Source organism: Rhinolophus sinicus, linkage group LG10, assembly GCF_036562045.2.
Source record: "Rhinolophus sinicus isolate RSC01 linkage group LG10, ASM3656204v1, whole genome shotgun sequence".
Classification (NCBI taxonomy): Eukaryota; Metazoa; Chordata; class Mammalia; order Chiroptera; family Rhinolophidae; genus Rhinolophus; species Rhinolophus sinicus.
In genome coordinates this window covers 31,011,677-31,032,665 of record NC_133759.1, presented here as the reverse complement: position 1 = coordinate 31,032,665, position 20,989 = coordinate 31,011,677, and the positions used below count along the sequence as shown (strand labels likewise).

The window sequence follows — 20,989 nt, the reverse complement described above, 5'->3', positions numbered from 1 at the left end:
TTGCCTTCTTGCTGGCATGGAAGGGTGAGCAATATATCCATTTCCCTTCCCCAAGTTTGCCTTCAAAAGTACACACATTTTACAAGTCTTTGGGAACAAGTGACAATTCAAAGGATTCGAAAAGCATGAAAAAGGACTTCCCAAAGTAGCAGAGGTTGAAGACATTGGAATCAAAGAAGCTTACCATGTGGCCTCTAGCTCCCTTGGGTCCAGTTTCTCCTGGACCACCAGCATCCCCAATCTCACCCTAAATTACGTTCAGAAAAATAAAATGAAATGGTTATTAAAATCAAAGACATGTATCTCGAAGTGTTTTGAAACTGATTACAACACGAAGACATTTTTATATGCATTTTTATCTTTAACGGTCTTCTTTGAGGCGCTCCCCCCCACCCCACCCTCATTTTTACAGCTCTCTACATAGCACACTGAATCCTCATTGTTTTACTGCTGACTCTCGCTCCAGTCAGCACGCAGCCTCTTTGGAGACATGAACTGTGCCCTGACATGTACTGAGATCAGTCAGTCTTTCTAGCAAAAGTGAAAGCCTGAAGGTAGAGGACAGCATGGTTAACATTATCTCAAGGTGATTTATAAACACATTGAGAAAATTGGGCCTGGTGAGATCAGGTCATTTTGGTTTCCCTTACATTTTACTTTCCTTTGAACAAAGAGGAAAACATGTATGATGCAGACAAAAATAAATAAGGATGATTTCTTCCTTTACCTGTGAATTTAATTTTTTATTTAAAAAGACCCTGCTTCTGTCTTCTCTCCTTTCCCCCATAAAAGTTTCTTTTTATTCATTTATGATTCACTAACCTCCTATCATCCCACGGTACATTTCATAACCCCAGGAGTATTTCTGATTGATCTCTAGTTAGTATGAAGCACATACCTTATGTCCACTTTCTCCAGAGAATCCTTCTTGTCCCTATAAATGACAGGAGGGAAAATTACTATATGCACGTATCACCAAGATAGGTTTATACTGACTTTAATTTTACCTGCTGCCTTATTTAGTTTTAGTGCTTCTAGACCAAGGAAGACCAAAACAATTAAAAATGAAACCGTACAGAACTTTCTGAGAAACTAATTTCTAAATTAAAGTATTTACTGGTTTCTCCCAAATATCATGGCAACCTAAGATAAGCTGATAAATGTACACATCTGAGGAATCACAAATCAGCTCTCCTTCTACTGTAGGCACATCTCAGGAAAACTGGTTATTTGGCCAAGTGTCTCTGAAACAGCCTTTTTAAAAAAAAATTTTTTATTAGTTTATTGGGGAGACAATTGTTAGTAAAGTTACATAGATTTCAGGTGTATAATTCTGTAATACATCATCTATATATCACATTGCGTGTTCACCACCAGAGTCAGTTCTCCTTCCATCACCATATATTTGATCCCCTTTCCCCTCATCTACCACCCCGCCTCCTCCCTTACCCTCTGGGAACAACTAAACTATTGTCTGTGTCTATGAGTTTTTGTTTCTTCATTTGTTTGTCTTGTTCTTTTGTTGTTTTCAGTTTTATATCCCACATATCAGTGGAATCATATGGTTCTTGACTTTGAAATATTCTTCTTAGAATGAATTTCAATGGAGAAATGGGACGCCTAGAGTCTAAACTTGATCATTCATTTTCTTGTCCTGTACTTACCTTATTTGGCCATGGACTATAGTTTAAGAAGTATGATAATCTCCATTTGATGAAAAAAATATTTTATTTAAAATAAAGTTTATGTTCTCATTATTAAAAATAATACCTCCTCAAACATATATAAAAAAGAACAGAAAGAAGTCACCCAAATCTCATTACCCAGAACTAGCCATTATAAATACTGTCATTATTTTCTTTTAGCTTCTTAAAATGTATTTTAGCACAATTGGGATGTGTTTGTTTTTTCCTGATTATATTCTGATTTTTTTTTTACTTCACATTGTAACATAATTTCTTTACATAATTATAAAATTTATGCATTCATTTTTAAAAATAAAATAGAGTACTTTAATTGAGAGATTTGCATTGATTTTAATAACTGAAAAATGTTGATGCTCAATTTTAAGGAATGGCTAATATTCCAATGTTATAGGCTACTTAACATTCCCCTTTTTATGAGATATTATGGTTGTTTTCAATTATTCTCTATTGTAAAGAACATTTCACTGGAAATATTCAGTATTTTTTTTCAAAGAACTTTTAGCTTTTTTTTTGTTTATTCTTACAGACAGCCTCTGGCATCATTCCCACTGGTATTTCACTTGGAATTACACTGATCTTTTATAATGTTTTAGACTTTTCAACATGCATTTGGTGTGTCTACTTATTGAAATTTTTCTTTTATAGCTCAGTAATTCTTTGTCAAAGGTTTCAAACATTTTGTAAAAAGGATATTCTTAACTATATTATTTTTGTGGCTGTTATGATTTCTAAGCGATTATTATAAATATATATAAATTACTGGTTTTGAAAAACTTATCTTACTTCCACTTACATATTCAACAATAATATAAATTTATCATTCTGGCACGGTTAAAAGGTTTTATTTTTAAGTTACTGCTTGGCCCAGTGAATTTAGAAAGGCCCTGTAAAACCTCTCACTAATGGCTAAAGTAAACATACTCAGAGGAGGACACATGTTTGAATGGCTTCCGAGGTATACTTGAGCACAGAGCTGCTAAGATTCAGTGCACTGTTCAGGCTGGAACAAATACGGCCCTGTCTGTACATCTCTGCAAAGACCAGAAAATTAATTTTCAAGTGTCAATTGTTGTCTGTACCTTAAACCATCAGATTGTTTTTATTCTACCACATTCCCCACAGGATATCTGCAAATAAATTATAAAAATCTATCTATATATGTCCAGACCTACCTTGTTCACTACTTTCTTTTTTTCTCTTAAATGGGGCAAAACAAAATCCAAGCAACAAGATTTTGTAGGGTGTCAGGGCACATGTCTTATTAGGGAGACCACTTCATGGACGGTGTGTAGATGCCTGACCACCACACTGTGTACCTGAAGCTAAAGCTGAATAACATTGTATGTCAACTATAATTTAATACATATATATATATAGATAGTCACAGGATATGGAGCACAGCATAGGGAATAGAGTCAATGGAATTGTAATAGATGTATACGATGTCAGAGGGGCAATAGATTGGGGGCGGGGGATATCACTTTGTGAGGGGTGAAATGTCTAACTAGTACATTGTTCTGTACACCGGAAACTAATTAGAAAAATCCAAATAAATAAACAAATAAATGGGAAATGTCTCCCTTGCAGGCGACAAGTCTTACCTTTGCCCCTTTACTGCCAATGTTCCCATAACCTGGATGGCCTTCATCACCCTGTACAAAAAGCAAGTATTTATAAACATCCCAGACTACAGACAAGGCAGGCTAACTCTCCAGAGAACAACACAGCCAGCTTTTTGGTTTGATTAGGAGAAATGAAGCAGCAGGATTCTCCCTCTGGGGCAGGCTATTGACATTTGGTGATAGTGGCACTAAATGCAACTCTCCGTAACATATACAGACAATGCACTATCCCTTAGCCTCACCCGTTTTATCCATTAAGTGGGAAGAGTTATATTAAAAATTACACCTACTCATGGTGTTCTTATGAGGATAAAATGAGAAAACTAGAGAGGTGAGGAAAAATGGTGGCATGAGGTGAGCCTCTGTAAAGCTCCCCTGGAATTTACAACGAATTGAACAACAATAACTCCACAGAGAAAATTACACATACAGTTATCTCCATAAAAGGTGGTAGTGGTGCTTCTCTTCTGGGTAACATTTGTATTTTAATACCTTAGCTTGAATGCGTTTTCAGTTGCTAGATAAGAACAAGACCTCCTAAATGTCGGGGCATTGCTTCTGACAGACCCTTGTAGGAAGGCCTTAGTGAGAAGTCCTGAGCACTGGGGCAAGGCTGGGGTGACTTTCTGATGAATGGCTTCTGATGAGGGGAAAGAATGGAAGAAGAGTTATGGAAGAAGAGACAAGTGTTGTCCATTTTATCATTGGGCTCAAGGGCACCCTGGCCACGATGTCTGGTACCCGGGAAGTCGCCACCTTGGAAAAGCTGGCTAAGGAACTACTCCACGATGAGCATAATTGCTCAATTTCTAGAAAGCTGTGAGGCTAGATTGGAATGGCATCTTTAATACTCTCTTCAGAAAACCACACCTGATATTCATTGAGTGAACAGATTCCAAGGGCCAGAACAAAAGCAGTGATAAAACACAAACCGGCAAGCCTCGAGGACCGGGTAGGCCAATAGATCCTTTTTCTCCCAGATCTCCAGGTTCTCCCTGTTAAACAGAACAGTGAAATGTATCCTCATTAGGCTGTTTTTGTAAAGGAAATTAGAAACAATGGCACGGAGACAACACTTGCTAACTGCATCCATGTGTATCATAAACAGCGACACTGGGTTTGTGACCAGGACTATGAATTGTGCAAGCAATACAAGGAATGCTGTTGCTGGCTACTGAGGTCTCCTCTACTGACAGAGGGAGCCTCAGCAAGTCTGATGTATTGTTTAGCGCAAGTTGCCATCTTAGCAACTCAGTGCCATGAACCGCACCCTTGGAAATGTCTCACCATGAGTCAAAGAGGAACCTCGGTACTGATTAAGAAAATTAAAACCATTTTCCATGATGATCCATGCAAGTCATCTGGCTGCTGCAAAGGCAGCAGACTTATTAATCTAGCTTTAAGATTTGAAGAGTCACTCAAGATAATGCAGCCTCCCTGGCAATAGTTTCTGACTTCTGACAAGTAGAACATCTACTGTGGATTCTAAATCAATCTCAGTATGATGTTAAGGAAAGTGCGGGTACTTGGGAAAGTTGACACAGGTTTACAAAAGAAGGCTTAAAGACTTGCAAAGGTTTAGATTTACAGAAACGTTATGAAAAGAGTACAGAGAGTGCCTATGTGCTTCATATCTCGTTCCCCCTATTGTTACTATTACATTAGTTACATTAGGAGGGCGCATTTGTCACAATAAATAAATACTGATTCATTGTCATTAACTAAAGCCCATACTTTATTCAGAGTTCCTTAGTTTTTACTTAATATCCTTTTTACGTCCCAGGATCCCACCCAGGCTACCACATGTCATGTCTCCTTAGACTCCTCTCGACTGGGACAGTTTACCAAGTTTTCCTTGTTTTTGATGACCGTGACAATTTGGAGTATTGGTCAAATATTTTGTAGAATGGCCATCAGTTGGGGTTTATCTGATATTTTTCTCATGATTAGGTTGGGTTTTATGGGTTTTGGTTATAAAGACCACAGGGGTAACGTGTTATTTTTATCACATCATATCCAGGGTATATACTATCAACCTTGCCATCACCACTGATGTTAACTTTGATCATCTGGCTGAGGTCACGTCGGTCAAGTTTATCTACTGTCTAGTTATCCACCCTTGCTCTTTTCATAATGTGCTCTTTGGAAGAAAGAGTGTGGAAATGGGTGTAGTGCACATCAAGGGGTGGGAGTGGTTAACACATTTTTAAGGATAGAAAGGCAACATAGTAAGGGTGAGAAGTGCAAATGGACAAATGTCCACCAGCACTGAACTCTGGGGTGAAACAGAAGGGGTTTCTATGGAAGGAAGGGAAGCATATCACCTGTCCTGATGCCTTTCTTTCTGGGCAGTGGCTCTCCAAGTGTGCTCTGGGGGCCAACTGCCTCACAATTACCTGGGGTCCACATGCAAAAGGAAGTTCCTGGACCCTCGTAGTATCAGTCTCTGGTAGTGGAGTCCAAGAATATGCCTTTTAAAATAAGCTTCTCAGCTGATTCTTATGCACAGTGAAATTTGAGAACGTCTGCTTTAAGGGAGGGACCTGAAGGAAGCCATGGGGCTTGTCCAGGGTCAAACTCTTTGTTTCTTATACAGTCAGGCTGTCGAGCTCAGGATTAATTGCCGAGTTGCTTGCCTCCCTGGGAACTTGAGCTGATTGGAGTAAAGTAGTAGTAAGTGTTTGGGGCTCATCTTAGTTAATAATGAGTCTGGAGAGCTTGGTCCATGTTGGGGCTGCTCAAAAAGTTTGGGTTTTCTTTGAAGGTACTTACCTCCCAAATTCTTGCTCCTTCCCCTTTAAAAATCCTCCATATTAACAACAATCGTTTTGGGGACAACTACTCAGCTCATATCTATCTTCTTCCACACTCTCACCTATATATCTGGCTCTAGGGTCCTTCCATTCCTGTTGGTCTCTTCTATCACAACCTATGAAATGTCTTTATTTCATGCAATGAAAGACTCTCTATACATCCATCACACACACACACACACACACACACACACCGTCCTCACTGTAAAATAAACTTGGTTCTCACAGTGACACCACTTCCCCTGCGGTTCTCTCCCAGGCAAGAAGGCAGCATTGTCTTTGTTCCAAACTTTCTGTTCCAGACCATTGTTGCTACATGTGTTCTAGTAATCCCTTCCTTTTGGAGTTGATTACCTTCTCATCCATGTACCTCATTTCATCCTTCAATCAACTGTCACAGTAACACTCGATTTCTGGCCTCCATCATTGCAGTCCTCCTTAGCAGATCTCCATGACAAAGCTAGCCCCTCTTCTTACGCCCTCAATCTCATCCTCTCTGTCAAGAAATTTCTCCATTAATTATCTACTCTTTCTTACATCTTCAACCTCCTCCTTTCTCTGTTTTTCCCTTGTCTGTGCATACACATGCTACGGGCTCTCCTATCCTTGAAGACAACCAAATGCCAATCTGTCCTAGACTGTGCCTGGACCAGTAGTTAATGTCCCCTTCCTCCCCTCCAAAACCTGGTGGCTCCAAAGAGTAATTAAAAGCCCTGTATCATTTCCTTCTTAACACATTGTCCAACACTTTTGCAGGCTGTCTCTCTTTTCTTCTTTCTTTCTTCTTCCCGTAATTGCTACACTTTGAAACTATTCTTTGGAGCATCTTGGCCACCAGATGTGATGACCTTCCCATTTCTGTGATGTTTGTCACCACTTGTGCTGGAAGCTCAACAAGTCATCTTGACCTCTTCCCTCTGTTTCAGTTTCCTGCTGGAGGAGTCCTACAGAATCATCGTGAGCCCCTCCTGTCTTCACCCTGGGAAGCCATCCAATCATTGCTTGTCTTGCAGACTGTGAGAACTTATCAATTAGTCTCTTAGTTTCCAATATCTCAGCCTTCAAAATATTTCTACACTGAGTTGCCTATTTAAAAATCTTCCGAAGTCTGGCTGTGTTCATACACTCCATTCAAAAATCACAAATAGCACTGTACTGGCCACCTAATAAGGTCAATCACCACAGACTTTTATGTTCTTTATGTACCCACCAGATAGGATCATTTTTCATTTCCCAACCGCCGTTCCCAGGATTTTCCAACCCGGTTCTCTCCTTCACCCCATTTCTTCTATCTGAAATTATCCAGGCGCTCTCTCTGCTTACTAAAGTCCTTATCTTCTGAGGACCACTCAAAGTTTGTATCCTCTATGATGCGTCTTTTCCCAGCCCAGGAATACGTCTATTAATACTATGTTTAATCCTCCATTTCAGTCCCTATTCTTGACGACTTTTTGTCATAGATTAGTATCCTGAAAATATTCTAAATTCTGTGGGGGTTGATTCCATATCACATTTATCATTATACAACCAAGAAACTCTTTCATTAAACAAATATTGACTAAGTATTTATTCTGTGCCCGGTGCCGATCTAAGCAGTAGGGATGCACCATTGAACAAAACAGACAATGATCTCTGCTCTCCTGGAGCTGACTTTCTGGTCCGGCTGAAGGCCAGTCCAGTGCCTTTACCTTAAAAGGTGTTCAGCAAAGGTTTGTATCAATGAAGGAAAGAAATAAGAGGAGAAGGGAAAGGGAGGGAAGGGGAGAAGAGGGAAACAAAAAGGGAGGGAGGGAGAGAGAAAGGCAGGCTTGCCCCAGAACAGTCCCCCTTCCCTGAGATCCCTCAGCTCAGGTTGGGTGTAGCCTGTGGTGAGATTATGTCGAGCTGGAATCACTGACATCATCCTGGTCCACACCCATGTCCTTAACTGTTGCTGGCTCTCTAAGAATCAAGCCGGGGGTAGGGGCAGTGGGATATGTTCTCCTTTGTGTTGAAAGGGCGCTGGCTAATACCACCAGACACATTTCCCTTGAGAAGAAAATCTTAACTTTGGTGGGTATAAAGAATGTGACCTACTTTAATTCCTTGGCTTCCCAAATGGCCTTGACTCCCTTTCTTTCCTTCTGGTCCTGGAGGCCCCTGAAACAAAACAACGATTGCAAATACAGCAGAACATAAAGCAACTTTCCTTTAAACCCTTCATGTCTCTTCTAAGAGGAAAATGAACCACAGATGGGAAAAGACTTGTGACTTTATTGATTCCGGTTCTGGAAAAAATTATCACAGATGTCAAATAAAGACGAGTAAATAAAGGAAAATTAATAAAGTAATTCATGCCAGATGATTGCCTAAACGATTGTGCTTCCTTGTGAGCTTTCTTCCACAGAGATTTTAGGCTCTCATTGTTTTACTGTTAGAGCAGATGTGGCTAAAATGACAGACATCTAAAGTGGGCATTCAAATGACATTTGCTTTGAACTATATTCTTCCTGGTTCCTTGCTTTGGTAGAAAGTAGTGTGTGTGTGTGTGTGTGTGTGTGTGTGTGTGTGTGTGTGTGTTTACGGTAAATATCTTTATTTGCAAGCAATATTTACTAAAAATAATTAGCATTAATAACAAGATATGTTCAGGTAGTACAATATTCTGAAATAGTTTTCTCTCTCCTAGCAATAAGTTAGAAAAGTAAATGTAAATAATTTTCAATTTACCAATGGGGAAAAAATACTCTAAAATTCTTAAAATAAACTTAAAGATAAAAGACCTGTATAAAGAAAACTTTAAAATCTTGTTGAGAAATACAATACCAAAATTTAAACAGATGAATAAATACACCATGCATCTATATGGAAAATCTATTTGATATAATAGAAGTCTCTCCAACATTCTAAAAAGCATGTTTTATTGGAACAGTTTTAGAGCTGAACATTTAAAAATCCCAATTCAGAGGTAGACCAAGTGCCTTCTTATGTTTTTGACACTTGGGATTAGATATTTCCTTTGGGTTATCAAAACATGTGGCAACAGAAATCTCTTTTGGTTAAAATATTACAGGTACTTGTAAATAATCCCAATACCAGTCAACTGAAATCATTTTCACAATTATTTTTAATCATGGTTACTATCGTTTAAAAATAAACCAAATCTGTGTAATAAGCACGATACTTAGCAAATTAATTTTGTTCAGAAGAAAAAATTACGTTAACCTTTCCATCTTTTAAAAACTTTAAAATGTAGTAATGGACATAAAAAATGTCCTAATAGGAAAGACTATTGAACTATGAATTGGTTACTAGGGAAGATAATACGATCTTTCCACAGCCTTTCGTCTTCTCCCCTCCCTTCTTTGTCTTAAAAGAAGAGTCTCAATTTCTTTACTTTCCATAGCTCTCAACCCTTTTCCTTCTTTCACTTCCACCACTACGTGGAGCTAGCTCCCATGACCTTCATGTTCAATCCAGTTGACTTTTTCCCCTGTTCTTACCTTATTTGAGTTTAATCTTGTATTCTTTGAAACTTTTCCATAAACTTCTGTAAACCAGGTTACCATGATCTTCTTCCTGGTCCCCCTCTGGTCTCTTCTCAGCAAATGTTGAAGATGTTCCTTCTTCAATCTGCCTCCTAAATCTCCAGGTGCCTTATGGCTCCAATGACCTTATTTTCTTACTTTATCCCCTCTCCCTGAGTGACAGCCCCATAGATTCAAATACCACTTCTACAAAATGACTCGTAGGTATACAGATCCCCAGTCCAAACCACATAACTGAACACCAGACTCATATTAAAATGCTTAGTGACTAACCCATAGGAATTGATTACCAAAGATAATCATATTTACCATAAGTCATGCTTAGTCTCATTTTTTTTCCATTACGGTACGGTGCCACCCTTTAGTACCCCTGAAACCCAAGCCAGAAACCTAAGAATCTTCCTAGATCCCTCTCTCTAGCTCATCTCTCAAAACCAATCAGCTACAAGTCCTACAGACCCCTTTCTGTATCCATCTCTCTTCCATTCCCATTGCCATCACTACCTCCAGGCTTTTGCATTATGCCTGAATTTCTGGTTTCCCTGGCTTCTCTCTAATCCATTCTCTACTCCTTTCTCCTTTCGATTTAAAATGTCAGGCTGATGCTGTCACGTTGTCTGGAATTCTAAGCTTTGCATAGTTTCAGAATAAAGTTGAAATACTGTATTTAATAATACATAAAATCCCTCAAAATGTTGGTACTGTTTCCCCAAAAATAAGACCTAGCCAGACAATCAGCTCTAATGCATATTTTGGAGCAAAAGTTAACCTAAGACCCAGTATTATATCGTCATATCATATCATAATCATATCATATCATATCTCATACCATACCTGGTCTTATAGGATAATAAAATAAGACCGGGTCTTATATTATTTTTTGCTCCAAAAGACGCATTAGAGCTGATTGCCTGGCTAGGTCTTATTTTCAGGGAAACACGGTACTACATGCCTCTGTAGTCATCTGTGACTCCTTCAATCTTTCCATGTTCATGCTCATCAAACCATCTGAAGTCACCAGCAGCTTCCTGTTGTCTTACATCTCCACACTTGTGCAAGTTGTTCCTTAGTTTAGGGTGGTTTTTTTTTGTTTTTTTTTCCGTCTAGGGAGAGATAATTCTCCCTCTTCTGAAAATCTTATTTTTAGTATCACCGTTCCAGAAAAGAATACCTGAACCCCCTGGTTGTGCTGGGTGTTACAACTGTCCCAGATGCCTCTGAATATAGTTGTTCATTTATTTCTCTCTCATCCACCCATCCATTTGACCTCTAGGTAATGCTCTTATATAGGGAAACCTTTAAATGCCCTAAGCTACTCTTTTAATTCACAGCAACTCTTGCTCTCAAATCAAGGCACTTTTTGACTCTTTGATATCTTGGGGGTGGCTGTGTTTTGTAATGGTGTCCTTTTATTGAAAATTCTTTTTGTGCAAGGCACTGTGCTAAGAGGTATGTATTTATATATAGACCTCTTCAATCCTTACAACCAACACAATGAGATACATATTATTAATGTTTTACCAATAAAAACAGATTCTCAAAGTGTTTAACCCTAAATCACTCAGTTAATAAGAGGATGAGATTGGAATTGAACCTGGTTCTGACATTAAAGACTGAACTCCCAGCCACTCAATCGCCTGTTCTAAGTCCCATGTCTGGGGCAGGATTCCCAAACTCCTACCATCCACGCACCAGCTGAGATTGAAGTTTCAAAATGTGAATCTCCAAACTTGATGCAGGAGGCTAGGGCCAGATCTAACCTCCGATATGGGGACTTGGGCTAGGGGCTCTTTTGTTCATATTGAGACTCTGTCACAGAGTTCTCAGCAATCACAAATGATTTAGTGTTAGAAAGGAGATGTTAAGAACTTAAATGTTTTAAAAAATTGTCCTTAGATAACATCTCATCAGAAGGGATTGTACTAAGAGTTTAGGATTAATGGCTGGGGCACTGCCAAGGACACTTCAAGTTTGGATGGGATGCGGCAGGGCACGGGCAAAAGGTGTGGGTTCTTCTCATCTTGAAAAGGAATCCTGTCACTTATTATATTCATGGCGGTAAAACCTTGCCTACACTCACAGCAAACGCTAGGCGGAGATGACACAATCCAAGGAGAGTCAATGCTCAGCTTCTGTAAGAGTCAGACATGAGTGAAGTCCAAGAACAAAAAAGAATCAAGAGGCCAACAAGGGGTGGCCTCTAATGTAAGAACAAACCCCAGGACACCAAGAGAAGATGTTGATCATGATGGCACGAGTCTACCCTACACTCCATCCACACTGAATCATTTATGGTTCTCCAAAAGCACCTTGGTATCTCTTTTTATTATATATAACCTGGTTCCTTTACCTGGATACCTGCCTCTCTCTCTTGATCACCTGGCAAACACCTCTTATCCTGCAAAATCTAAGCCACTTTTCTCCTCCTTCTCTCACCACTCCACCTTGGGTATGATTCTATTTAACATGTAGCACCTCACATCTCAATTATCTGTCTGCCTGAATCTCCTTTATGAGACTGGGAGCTCTTGAGACCAGGGTCTGTGTCTGATTCACCCTTTTATCCTCCTGCAGGGCTTGGCACACAGGAAGTGCTCAGTAAATATTTGTCAAATGAGAAAAAGGAATGAGTGATGGATCGTCTAGTCTAGATTATGCAGAAGGATGAAATCCAATGATTGCAATATAGATTACACATTGTTATACTGCTATTACTCTGGTTTTCCTTGGATTGGTTATGAGTATGCTTTGGGCATAAAATTGCCCGTTACATGAGGTAACATCAATACAATATAGTAGTAATAAACATTTATATAGTGCTTACTATATAGCAGGCACTGTTCCAAGTACCTACATATATTAAACCATCTAATTTTCACAACAATCCAATGAGGTAGCTACTATTACTATTCTTATTTTACAGCAGAGAAAATTGAGGCACACAGAGGTTAAGTAAAGTACCCAAGACCACACAGCTAGGAAGATACAAAGCTGGTAACCAAACCCAGGCAGCCTGGCTCTAGACTCTGTGCCCTTGACCACTATGCTATACTTTGTCAAGATGAAATTCTACTTTGTATCCCAAATTTGCACTGAATAATTTCAACCTTCACTGATAATGCATATGATATTAGTGATTATTTCACTAAAAACCCTAACTGTTTAAAGAATAATTCCAGCTCTAATTGGAATTAATATTTTGCGTCTGATTTTCCATTCCTTTTCTAGGCCTGGGTTGCTTTACTGTGGGACCTTAAGGTAAACCAAACAAGAAGGGAACAAAGGAAGGTACAAAAGAACATGACACGACTTTCAAAGTTCTTTCTTCTTTTTCATTGTGTGCTGGGCTGTATTTCTTTTATACCACAGCCATATCCTTGGCTGGATTAGCACATGTTTGATTTACGCAGGCTGCCCCAACATTGCATAAATTAATAAGTCTTCAGAACACTGTCAGCTGAATTCACATCCCTTTTTCTAAATGTATATCCTAAGAACAACCTTTAAGTCTGCAATTAGAAAACACTCACGTGATTCTACCCGCGTGGCTGGTCCTTGTGTAAAAGAATATGAAGCCTATGCCAGTGAATTTAGAGCCAATAACGGATAACACCTTCTTGTGTATCTGATTGTGTTTGTCTCTGTGGTTTTCCTTTGGAAACAATTTTGAGATCTCATTCATCATGTCCTGAACATAGAAAATCCTACACATCTTAGAAATAGCACTTTCACTGTGCTGACAAGGGTATTTAAAGAAAAGCAAGCAAGGAAAGAAAACTGTGCTTTCCCGCCAGACAAATGGAAGAGCTAGATGAGGGAGAAGTTGTGCCTTTTGACTAGCTCTGGCTTGCCAAGAGGGTGAATGATTTATGACTATGACCAATCTTGCCAAGGCAAGATTAAAGGGGACCCACTCAGAAGTACACTACAGGGCAAGTGGAATAACTTATTGGAGTAACAGCCTTTTGGATACAATATTGGATTCTAGAGCAAGGGAATTACCAAGCTTTTTGAATTTCAACCCATCTACATTGCAATACTTTATATAAACAGATGAGATAATCACCCGATATATGTTTCCCTTGGCATTCACTTTAAAAAAAAAAAATCCCATTTGTGGTGCCAGCAAACTTTTAATGATTCAAGGATGTGAATGTAAAATAATGACTTTTCATCAATTTAGTCCTACCATGAAATTTTTAAATTGTCATTCTTTTTGAAAGCACATATTCATAAAAAATGGGAACAAATATCCTCATGAGCAGTAACTAATACGCTTTAAAATACTGTAGCACGAGATTCAAATTTATGCAAATAGCTTCTAAATATTTTGATGATGAACACAGCTATTTAAGTGTTGGACCACGGCCCAGTTTAACTAATGGACACAAAGTAATGGATTCCCTTTATTCTCATGTTATCCCAGAGCGCAAGTCCCAACTATGTCTCATTCATTCATTTACTAATTAATTCATTGTACAAATATTCATTGAGCTCTATGGAGTAGCAGCACTGTTGTTCTGATATCTGGGATATAGTTTAAGCGAGACAAGGTCCTGGCCCTCACAGCACTTACAATTGAGAAGAAGAGACAAAACCAGCTAAACAAATCTATACTGGGAATGCAGGTAGGCAAGGGCCAAATCATGTAAGGCATGGCTGCTCAAAATGTGAAATTCAGTGTAGACTCTCGGGCCCATCCCAGACCTACTCAATCAGAATCTGTATTTTAACAAATTCTGTAGGTGATTCTTAGGCATTTTGACGTTGGAGAATGCTGGTGTGGGACAGTCATTCCCAACATTGGGAGTGTATGTTAGAATCACCTGGGGAGAACTTAAAGTTACCGTTACTGTTATTCTGGGCCTCACCTCCAGAGAATCTAATTTCAATGTCTGGGGAGGGTCCCAAGTGGTGGAGTGTTTCACAAGTCTGCCCAGGTGATTCTCACGTGTCGCCAGGTTGAAGGTCAGTGAGGGTTGCATTCTGGGTGCATGAGAAGCTCCTGAGGGCTGAGATCAGGGGCATGGTGAGATCTGATTTACATAGAGGAGGAATCCTTAACCTCACAGGAATGGCTAGGCTGCCGAGGCAAAGAGGTCCAGGCAGAATGACAGCCTGCTCAGCAAGGTAGGGGTTAGGATGTAATGTGGCCATACTGAGCAATGAAGTCAAATCTAACATACTTTGCTGGTTCACAGGCAGGAAATAATCTGTCTGCAGAGAGGAAACCACAAGGACATCCATATTAAAGCCAAGATCAAAGCCACATGCAGTCAATTTCTCTTTTTACATACCTGGGGACCTCTGCTTCCCAGACCTCCTTTTATTCCTTTTATACCAGACTTTCCTCTTGCGCCCTATGTACAGAGAATTAAAGCATTATTTTCTCCCTAAAAGAGAACACTGGAATATTAAAATGGAAATGTTAAGTCAGTAACATGAACAGAAATTGGAAAGAGAATTCCACTCCTGCCTTTGGTTCTGTCTTGATATGTTGAGCTCTCCCTCTGTGTGGGGAGACCAGGATCCAATCTGGCATTTAGTTGATGGGGCATTTGCAGTCAAAATGAAGAAATACTGAATACGTGAGTTTTTCAGTATTGTTTGCTAATTATCATAAGCATCTTTATACTCCCCATGCATATATTTCTTATGTTAAAATAATCCTTAATTATAAATCTGAAGCTGGAATATTTAAAGACTTTCTATTCAATAATCACACTGAAGACTGGTCATCAATAAGATATGGCATGCAATAAGATGAAATTTGGATATTTCTACTTCTGGAATATTATCTTGCCTACGAACAGTGGCTACCATATGATACACAGGGAAACCTTCATGCTGTGTTTGGTTTTTGCATCTCCTCTTAAACTATTTTGTGACAAAAGGAAGAGTCTACAAAATGGAAGAAAGGGTGTTCTCGTTGTATTGCTTGTTTAGAATGAAATAAAACCAGCCAATCCACAGAAAAGCTTCCCCATAACCCCAGTGGCAAATATGTCTCACTTGAAGGTAAGAAAAATGAAGTTTCCTCCGCTGGCAAGTAAGACAAAGAAAATCAATCAAGCTAGAAAGAGATAGAGGTCTAAGGGGACGACTGTTTACTGCTCTGAAATCTTGGTAAAATGTGAACAAAATTTCTCTTATGATGTCCAAGGACATTTTGCCCCACTTCCATGCAACCAAGCTGCCAACATATAATAGTTATTTTAGTGTGTGTGGTTTTTTTTAACTATATGGATTAAAACTTTGAAAAATTGCAGAACCATTGCTGGTCCTGCATTTGCCAAACAGCAAAATTATTTCTTAAAATTTCAAAACCAAAAGTTTGGAGAGAAAAACAATATGGTCAAACGTTCTGTATTCATCTCAGCCTTTTCTAGTACTTCCTTTCTCTTCGTGTTGTTATTTTAGGCTGCATTGCCCTTCCTGGCACATGCTTCCTTTCCCCTTATGTGATCAGCATGACCGTCAACCACAGCTTGTTCCTTGTAAAGGAAAATGTGCTGGAGGCAGCTCCCAGGAGAAGTAAGCTAGAAAGCACAGGCTGAATGCCACACTGCAGATCACCCCACGGAAGACTTCAGCTGAATTTGGAATCATTGCTTCCTAGAGTAGAGCCAATTTTTCTACACCATGGGCATTCCGATATGTAACATTGAGTACTTACTGTACTAACTTGACCCAGGTTCCCAGTTTTGAGGCTCACCATGTTCCTTGGCTCAAGGTCTCCCAAGCATCCCCTAGCTAGCCTGAACCCATCGCACAGGGACCTCTGCCCAGTGTGTTAATCTCTTTTCACCGCCTGACTGGGACAAAACTGAGACAAAGGAGAACAAATGCTGGTCAAGACTGTACTGCTTCCTTCCTTTGTTACCCTGAAAACACTTGAAACAACGATTAATTCTACAAGGGGAGGGGTAGAGGGATGCTATCAAGGCTTCAGATTCCTTAATTCTCACATCATGATTAGTCTTAACATGTACCTGATGACCGTTAAATCCCAGGGAGCCTCCAAGTCCGTCTGGGCCTGGGATGCCTGGTATCCCCTGTGGTGACAGAGAATCAACCTGTTAACACTGTTTCCTGAGAATTTTGCCCCCTTTATGTGCAAGATTATAAATATTTGTTCAATCACAATGACAGCGTAGGATCTTTGCAAAAATATGAAAAGTAAAGAAAAATACAAAGAAGGAAATAAAAATATCCTATAATCTCATCAACCAGAAACAACCATATCTAATATGTTGGTATTATTTACTTTCAGTCTTTATATATATATGAGCACATGTACACACACACACACACACACACACACACACACACACACTCCCTTCTTTTCTTATAATTTTCTTTTCTTATAATTATATCCAACTTGGGCATTTGGCTTGAAAAATCTCCCAATTTACTTCACGTTTTCTTCAAAAATCTTTAAGCATTTTACATTATATTTGTATTCAAATAGATTAAATATCTAGGGATTAACAGCTGAGCAGTCTCTTCACATTGCTCTTGAACTCTGCTACAGATAAGAATTCCAAGAAGAGTAAGAAAGAATTAAGAAAGTTTAATTTACGCAACTACTAGAATAGTCCAAATTTATCTCAGTTGTCACACAGTTGGATGTGATTAAATGTTCCCTTAGCCTTTTCCTAGAAATCAGAAAGAGGAAATTTCTCAATACTTTCTCATCCCAATCTCATTTCATTTATTTCATGCCATTTGTCTGGATCTGCTTTTCCCTTTTTGTCTAAGTCTAACCTTAAAGTGTGTTTATATGGGGTAATGTCTGTGGATGGTAAACTCTTAGTCTTTTTCTATGTGAAAATGTCTATTTTACTCACTCTTAGTTTAGCTACATATAAAATTCCAGGTTAACAACTATTTTTCCTCTGCACCCGCAAGATATTAATTTGTTGTTTTCTGACATGTATTAGTATTGAACAGAGTATGCTGCAATCTAATTTGTTATCTCTCTCATGGGTAAAATTGTCTTTTTTCTCTGGTAGTGCCTAGGGTGTTTTCCTTAATCTTCTGGAGTTTCACCATAATGTGATTGACAGTGGATTTATCATTATTCTCATTGTATTTTCAATCTGAGGATGTGTGTTTCCTCAATTTTGACAACTGCTCTTTCATAAATATTGTAGGTTCATGAGCATGTATAATGTATCAACACATACAAAGGAGATATGATGTTTGTTATTGTCCACTTTTGAACAAAATATTCAGAATATCCCACTTATATTCAGGTTTTAATGTACTATCTCAGTTTAAAAGGAGTTTATGTAAATTGTAAATAAAGTTTACAGCAAAAATCTAAAAGAAAGGTCACCCAATAAGTTACTAGAGTTTGTAGGTAATATCCAAACAAAGTTCAATTTAACAATGAGTGGGCCATTTATCGTTAATTTATATGGTTTTGACTAAAGTGCCCAAATTTCCATTTTCTTTTAAGATTTGCATTCTTGAAATTGTAGCCTAAAAGTTTTCTAACATTTTATGCCATGACCAATATCATCAAAAAGAAAAGAACTTTAGGCCTAGAAAAGACTTTCCAGTCTTTATTCTACCTCTTTGATTGGACACAGAATATTTATTATTTGGACTTCAGAAAAATAAAATCATTGTACCTGTGGGCCTGTATGTCCCCTTCGGCCATGAGCTGCCTAAAATAGGAGGAAAAGGTATATATCATTAACTGAGAAAAAAATGTTTTATAATTAATTTAAATTATTATTGGGCACCTTAAGGTGCTGACATTAAAAAAAAAGTTCCCACATGTTGTTTAAAACATTTAATTATCTACTGTACCATGAAAGTAAAATATTGCCAACTCTGAACTTCTATCCTAAGGCGATAGATAATTAAAATCATAGACAATTGAAATCTATAGATACTCATGAGAATAGACTGTGGTCAATAATTTCTCCTCCACTAAACTATTTCTAGAGCTGTTCACACAAGCTCCAAAATTGACTGATTTGGTTTTATTTCTTTTCATTTTTCTACAGTACTACCACGTAAGCCGGAAATCGGGAGCAGAGTGGCCAAAAGGCAGGAATCCAGAGGAAAAACTGGGAGAACCGATTTCATGAACTTTATTAGAGATTAATTTCAGAAGCTAAAGGTAGCCAAACTAATTTTATGTCACCCCCTCCCCCAAAGCCAAATACCTGTCAAAAAAATGAAAGAATTATCCTAAGCATTCAAAAGTTATTCAATTCAGCATGTTAATAAAATATCCAATCAAAACAATGGCAGCAACAGTTCAGGTAGATTTTTTCCTACTAGTCGCATATGTAAGATTAGGGTCTGGGTATATTCCAGATAAACATATTATAGATCTGGAAGTCAAGAGGCAAAGAGGCAAAGACATTTTATTGTCTATCTTAGGATCTCTCAGTAACGTAATAGCAATATTGACATCCAGGGTTTGCAAAATTCAACAAACATCAGACAACATTTTCTTGTTTAACATTTATTTGAGATATTCAGGTCAAAATTCTGTGAGAGGCCAATACTGCAGACTTTAAATTCTGCTAATTATATTTCAGTCAAAATTTATTATTATCTAGGAAACAGACTGTATCTGGGGAAATGGTTGGAGGCCTATTTCTTTAAAACCTCAATGAATCATCTTGAGATGAAAGTCCAAATCCTCTCTACTATTAGAGAGAGGAAAAGAAGTTCTTTCTACTCATTTAGCACAAGGTTTATCTGTTTGGAATCAGTTCACTTCAGTTTCATTCAGAAAAATGTCTACTATGATCTACTACCCACAAAGCACACTGGATGAGAACCATAGGAACATAAAGATGACACATACATGTACAAACACACAGAGTCCTTGATGTGGTTTGGAGGGGAGGAGATAAATATTACAAATACCGGGGGTGCCAAAAATATGTATACACATGTTAAGAGATGTTAACACTTTGGTCAACGGTGCTCAAGCAGTAGTTTGCTGTAATCAGAAGTGTCTGGATGCTGATGGTAACCACTTTGAGCACCTCCTGTCATTGCAGAAGTCAAACGTGACTTGTATTCATCTTTTGTCATCGGTATATATTAATACAGTTTTTTCCTTTCTTAAAATATGTCACATGTTGTTTTGGCACCCTCTATTTACAAGGCAGAGTATGGCAAATGCCACATGAAAGGGGAAAGATAGAAATATGGTTTTGAAGAAAGCCCTGTGCTCATGTAGAAAGCAACAATTTCCAGTTGGTCAAATGAGGAACATCTTCCTGGAGGAAGAGATTGTTATACCCGCCCAAGTTGTCCTTTGAGCATATAAGTAATCAACATGACCAAGCCTTCAAAAACTCAGATGACATAGCCCCATGAGCCTTTCTTTAAAATTTTATAATATTAATTTAAATCCTTTTAAGTGTAGAAATAAGACTGAATCATAGAAATTGTGATTACAGAACAACATATAAATGTTACACATTTGACAATCTAAAAATCATGTGAAAATAGGAAAGTTGGAAAGGTGTGGGGTGAGTGCCAATATACTATGTCCTCATCTTTCATTGTAGAGAGTCAACGTCTAAACATCACTTATGCTCAAATATGTATTACAAATATATCTTAACCTCCTAATTTTTTCATAATCATTCTTTCCTCTTTTAAGAGTGCATACTTATTTTTGTCAAGAAATGCTACAACCTGACATTTACAATTTTTCAGTTTTATTTTTTCTATTAATTCAAATAAAAGTACACAAAATATTTTGATTTGAGAATAGCATGATCTCTTTTTAATCAGAAGCACCACTATTTAGAACTCCATCTGTAAACATGCATAAAAAAGATGCCAGGAATCATGATTACCAAATGTTAATGACAGTTATTTTTAGATGGAGGATGTCAGATGACTTTAAAATTTTCATTCTGCATATTTTCTGCATTTGAATATTTAAAAATCAGTGTGCATCATTTTGTAATAACACTAAACTCATTAACCTTCTAGAAAGAAGAAAAATCTATACCACTGACTGAAAAACTCTAAGACGTAGGCAGATAACGAGCATGGAGGACTCCGTAATGCAAACCGCACATTTGCTGACTTTCCATGGTCAATATTCTATCTCTATTATTGCTTTTGTGACTTCTTGATTACCACATGTCTGACTAAATTTCTCAGTGATATTTATTCCATTTTTTTGTTGCTTCTAATATACTTTACATTCTACGTTGTTTTTCTCCTTTTCCATTGCTCCTCGAGTACTACCAGCTTGCTTTCTTCACTTTCTATTGTCTTGTCAGTTTTTAAGATTCTTTTTAGAGCAGTCATATGGTCCTAATTTT

General features: G+C 38.1%; 1 protein-coding gene across 1 annotated transcript in view; it reads right to left on the bottom strand.

The window, feature by feature from the left end:
* The window catches only part of COL6A6 (collagen type VI alpha 6 chain), a 105,870-nt gene that overhangs the window by 4,083 nt on the left and 80,798 nt on the right, over positions 1-20,989 (bottom strand). Inside the window, exons 21-28 of the mRNA XM_019725970.2 lie at positions 18,308-18,343; positions 16,661-16,723; positions 14,966-15,028; positions 8,218-8,280; positions 4,261-4,323; positions 3,308-3,358; positions 899-934; positions 185-247 (exon numbers count right to left, since the gene is read on the bottom strand). Of these exons, the coding sequence (XP_019581529.2) occupies positions 185-247; positions 899-934; positions 3,308-3,358; positions 4,261-4,323; positions 8,218-8,280; positions 14,966-15,028; positions 16,661-16,723; positions 18,308-18,343 (438 nt within the window). The remainder of the gene's footprint in view (positions 1-184; positions 248-898; positions 935-3,307; positions 3,359-4,260; positions 4,324-8,217; positions 8,281-14,965; positions 15,029-16,660; positions 16,724-18,307; positions 18,344-20,989) is intronic.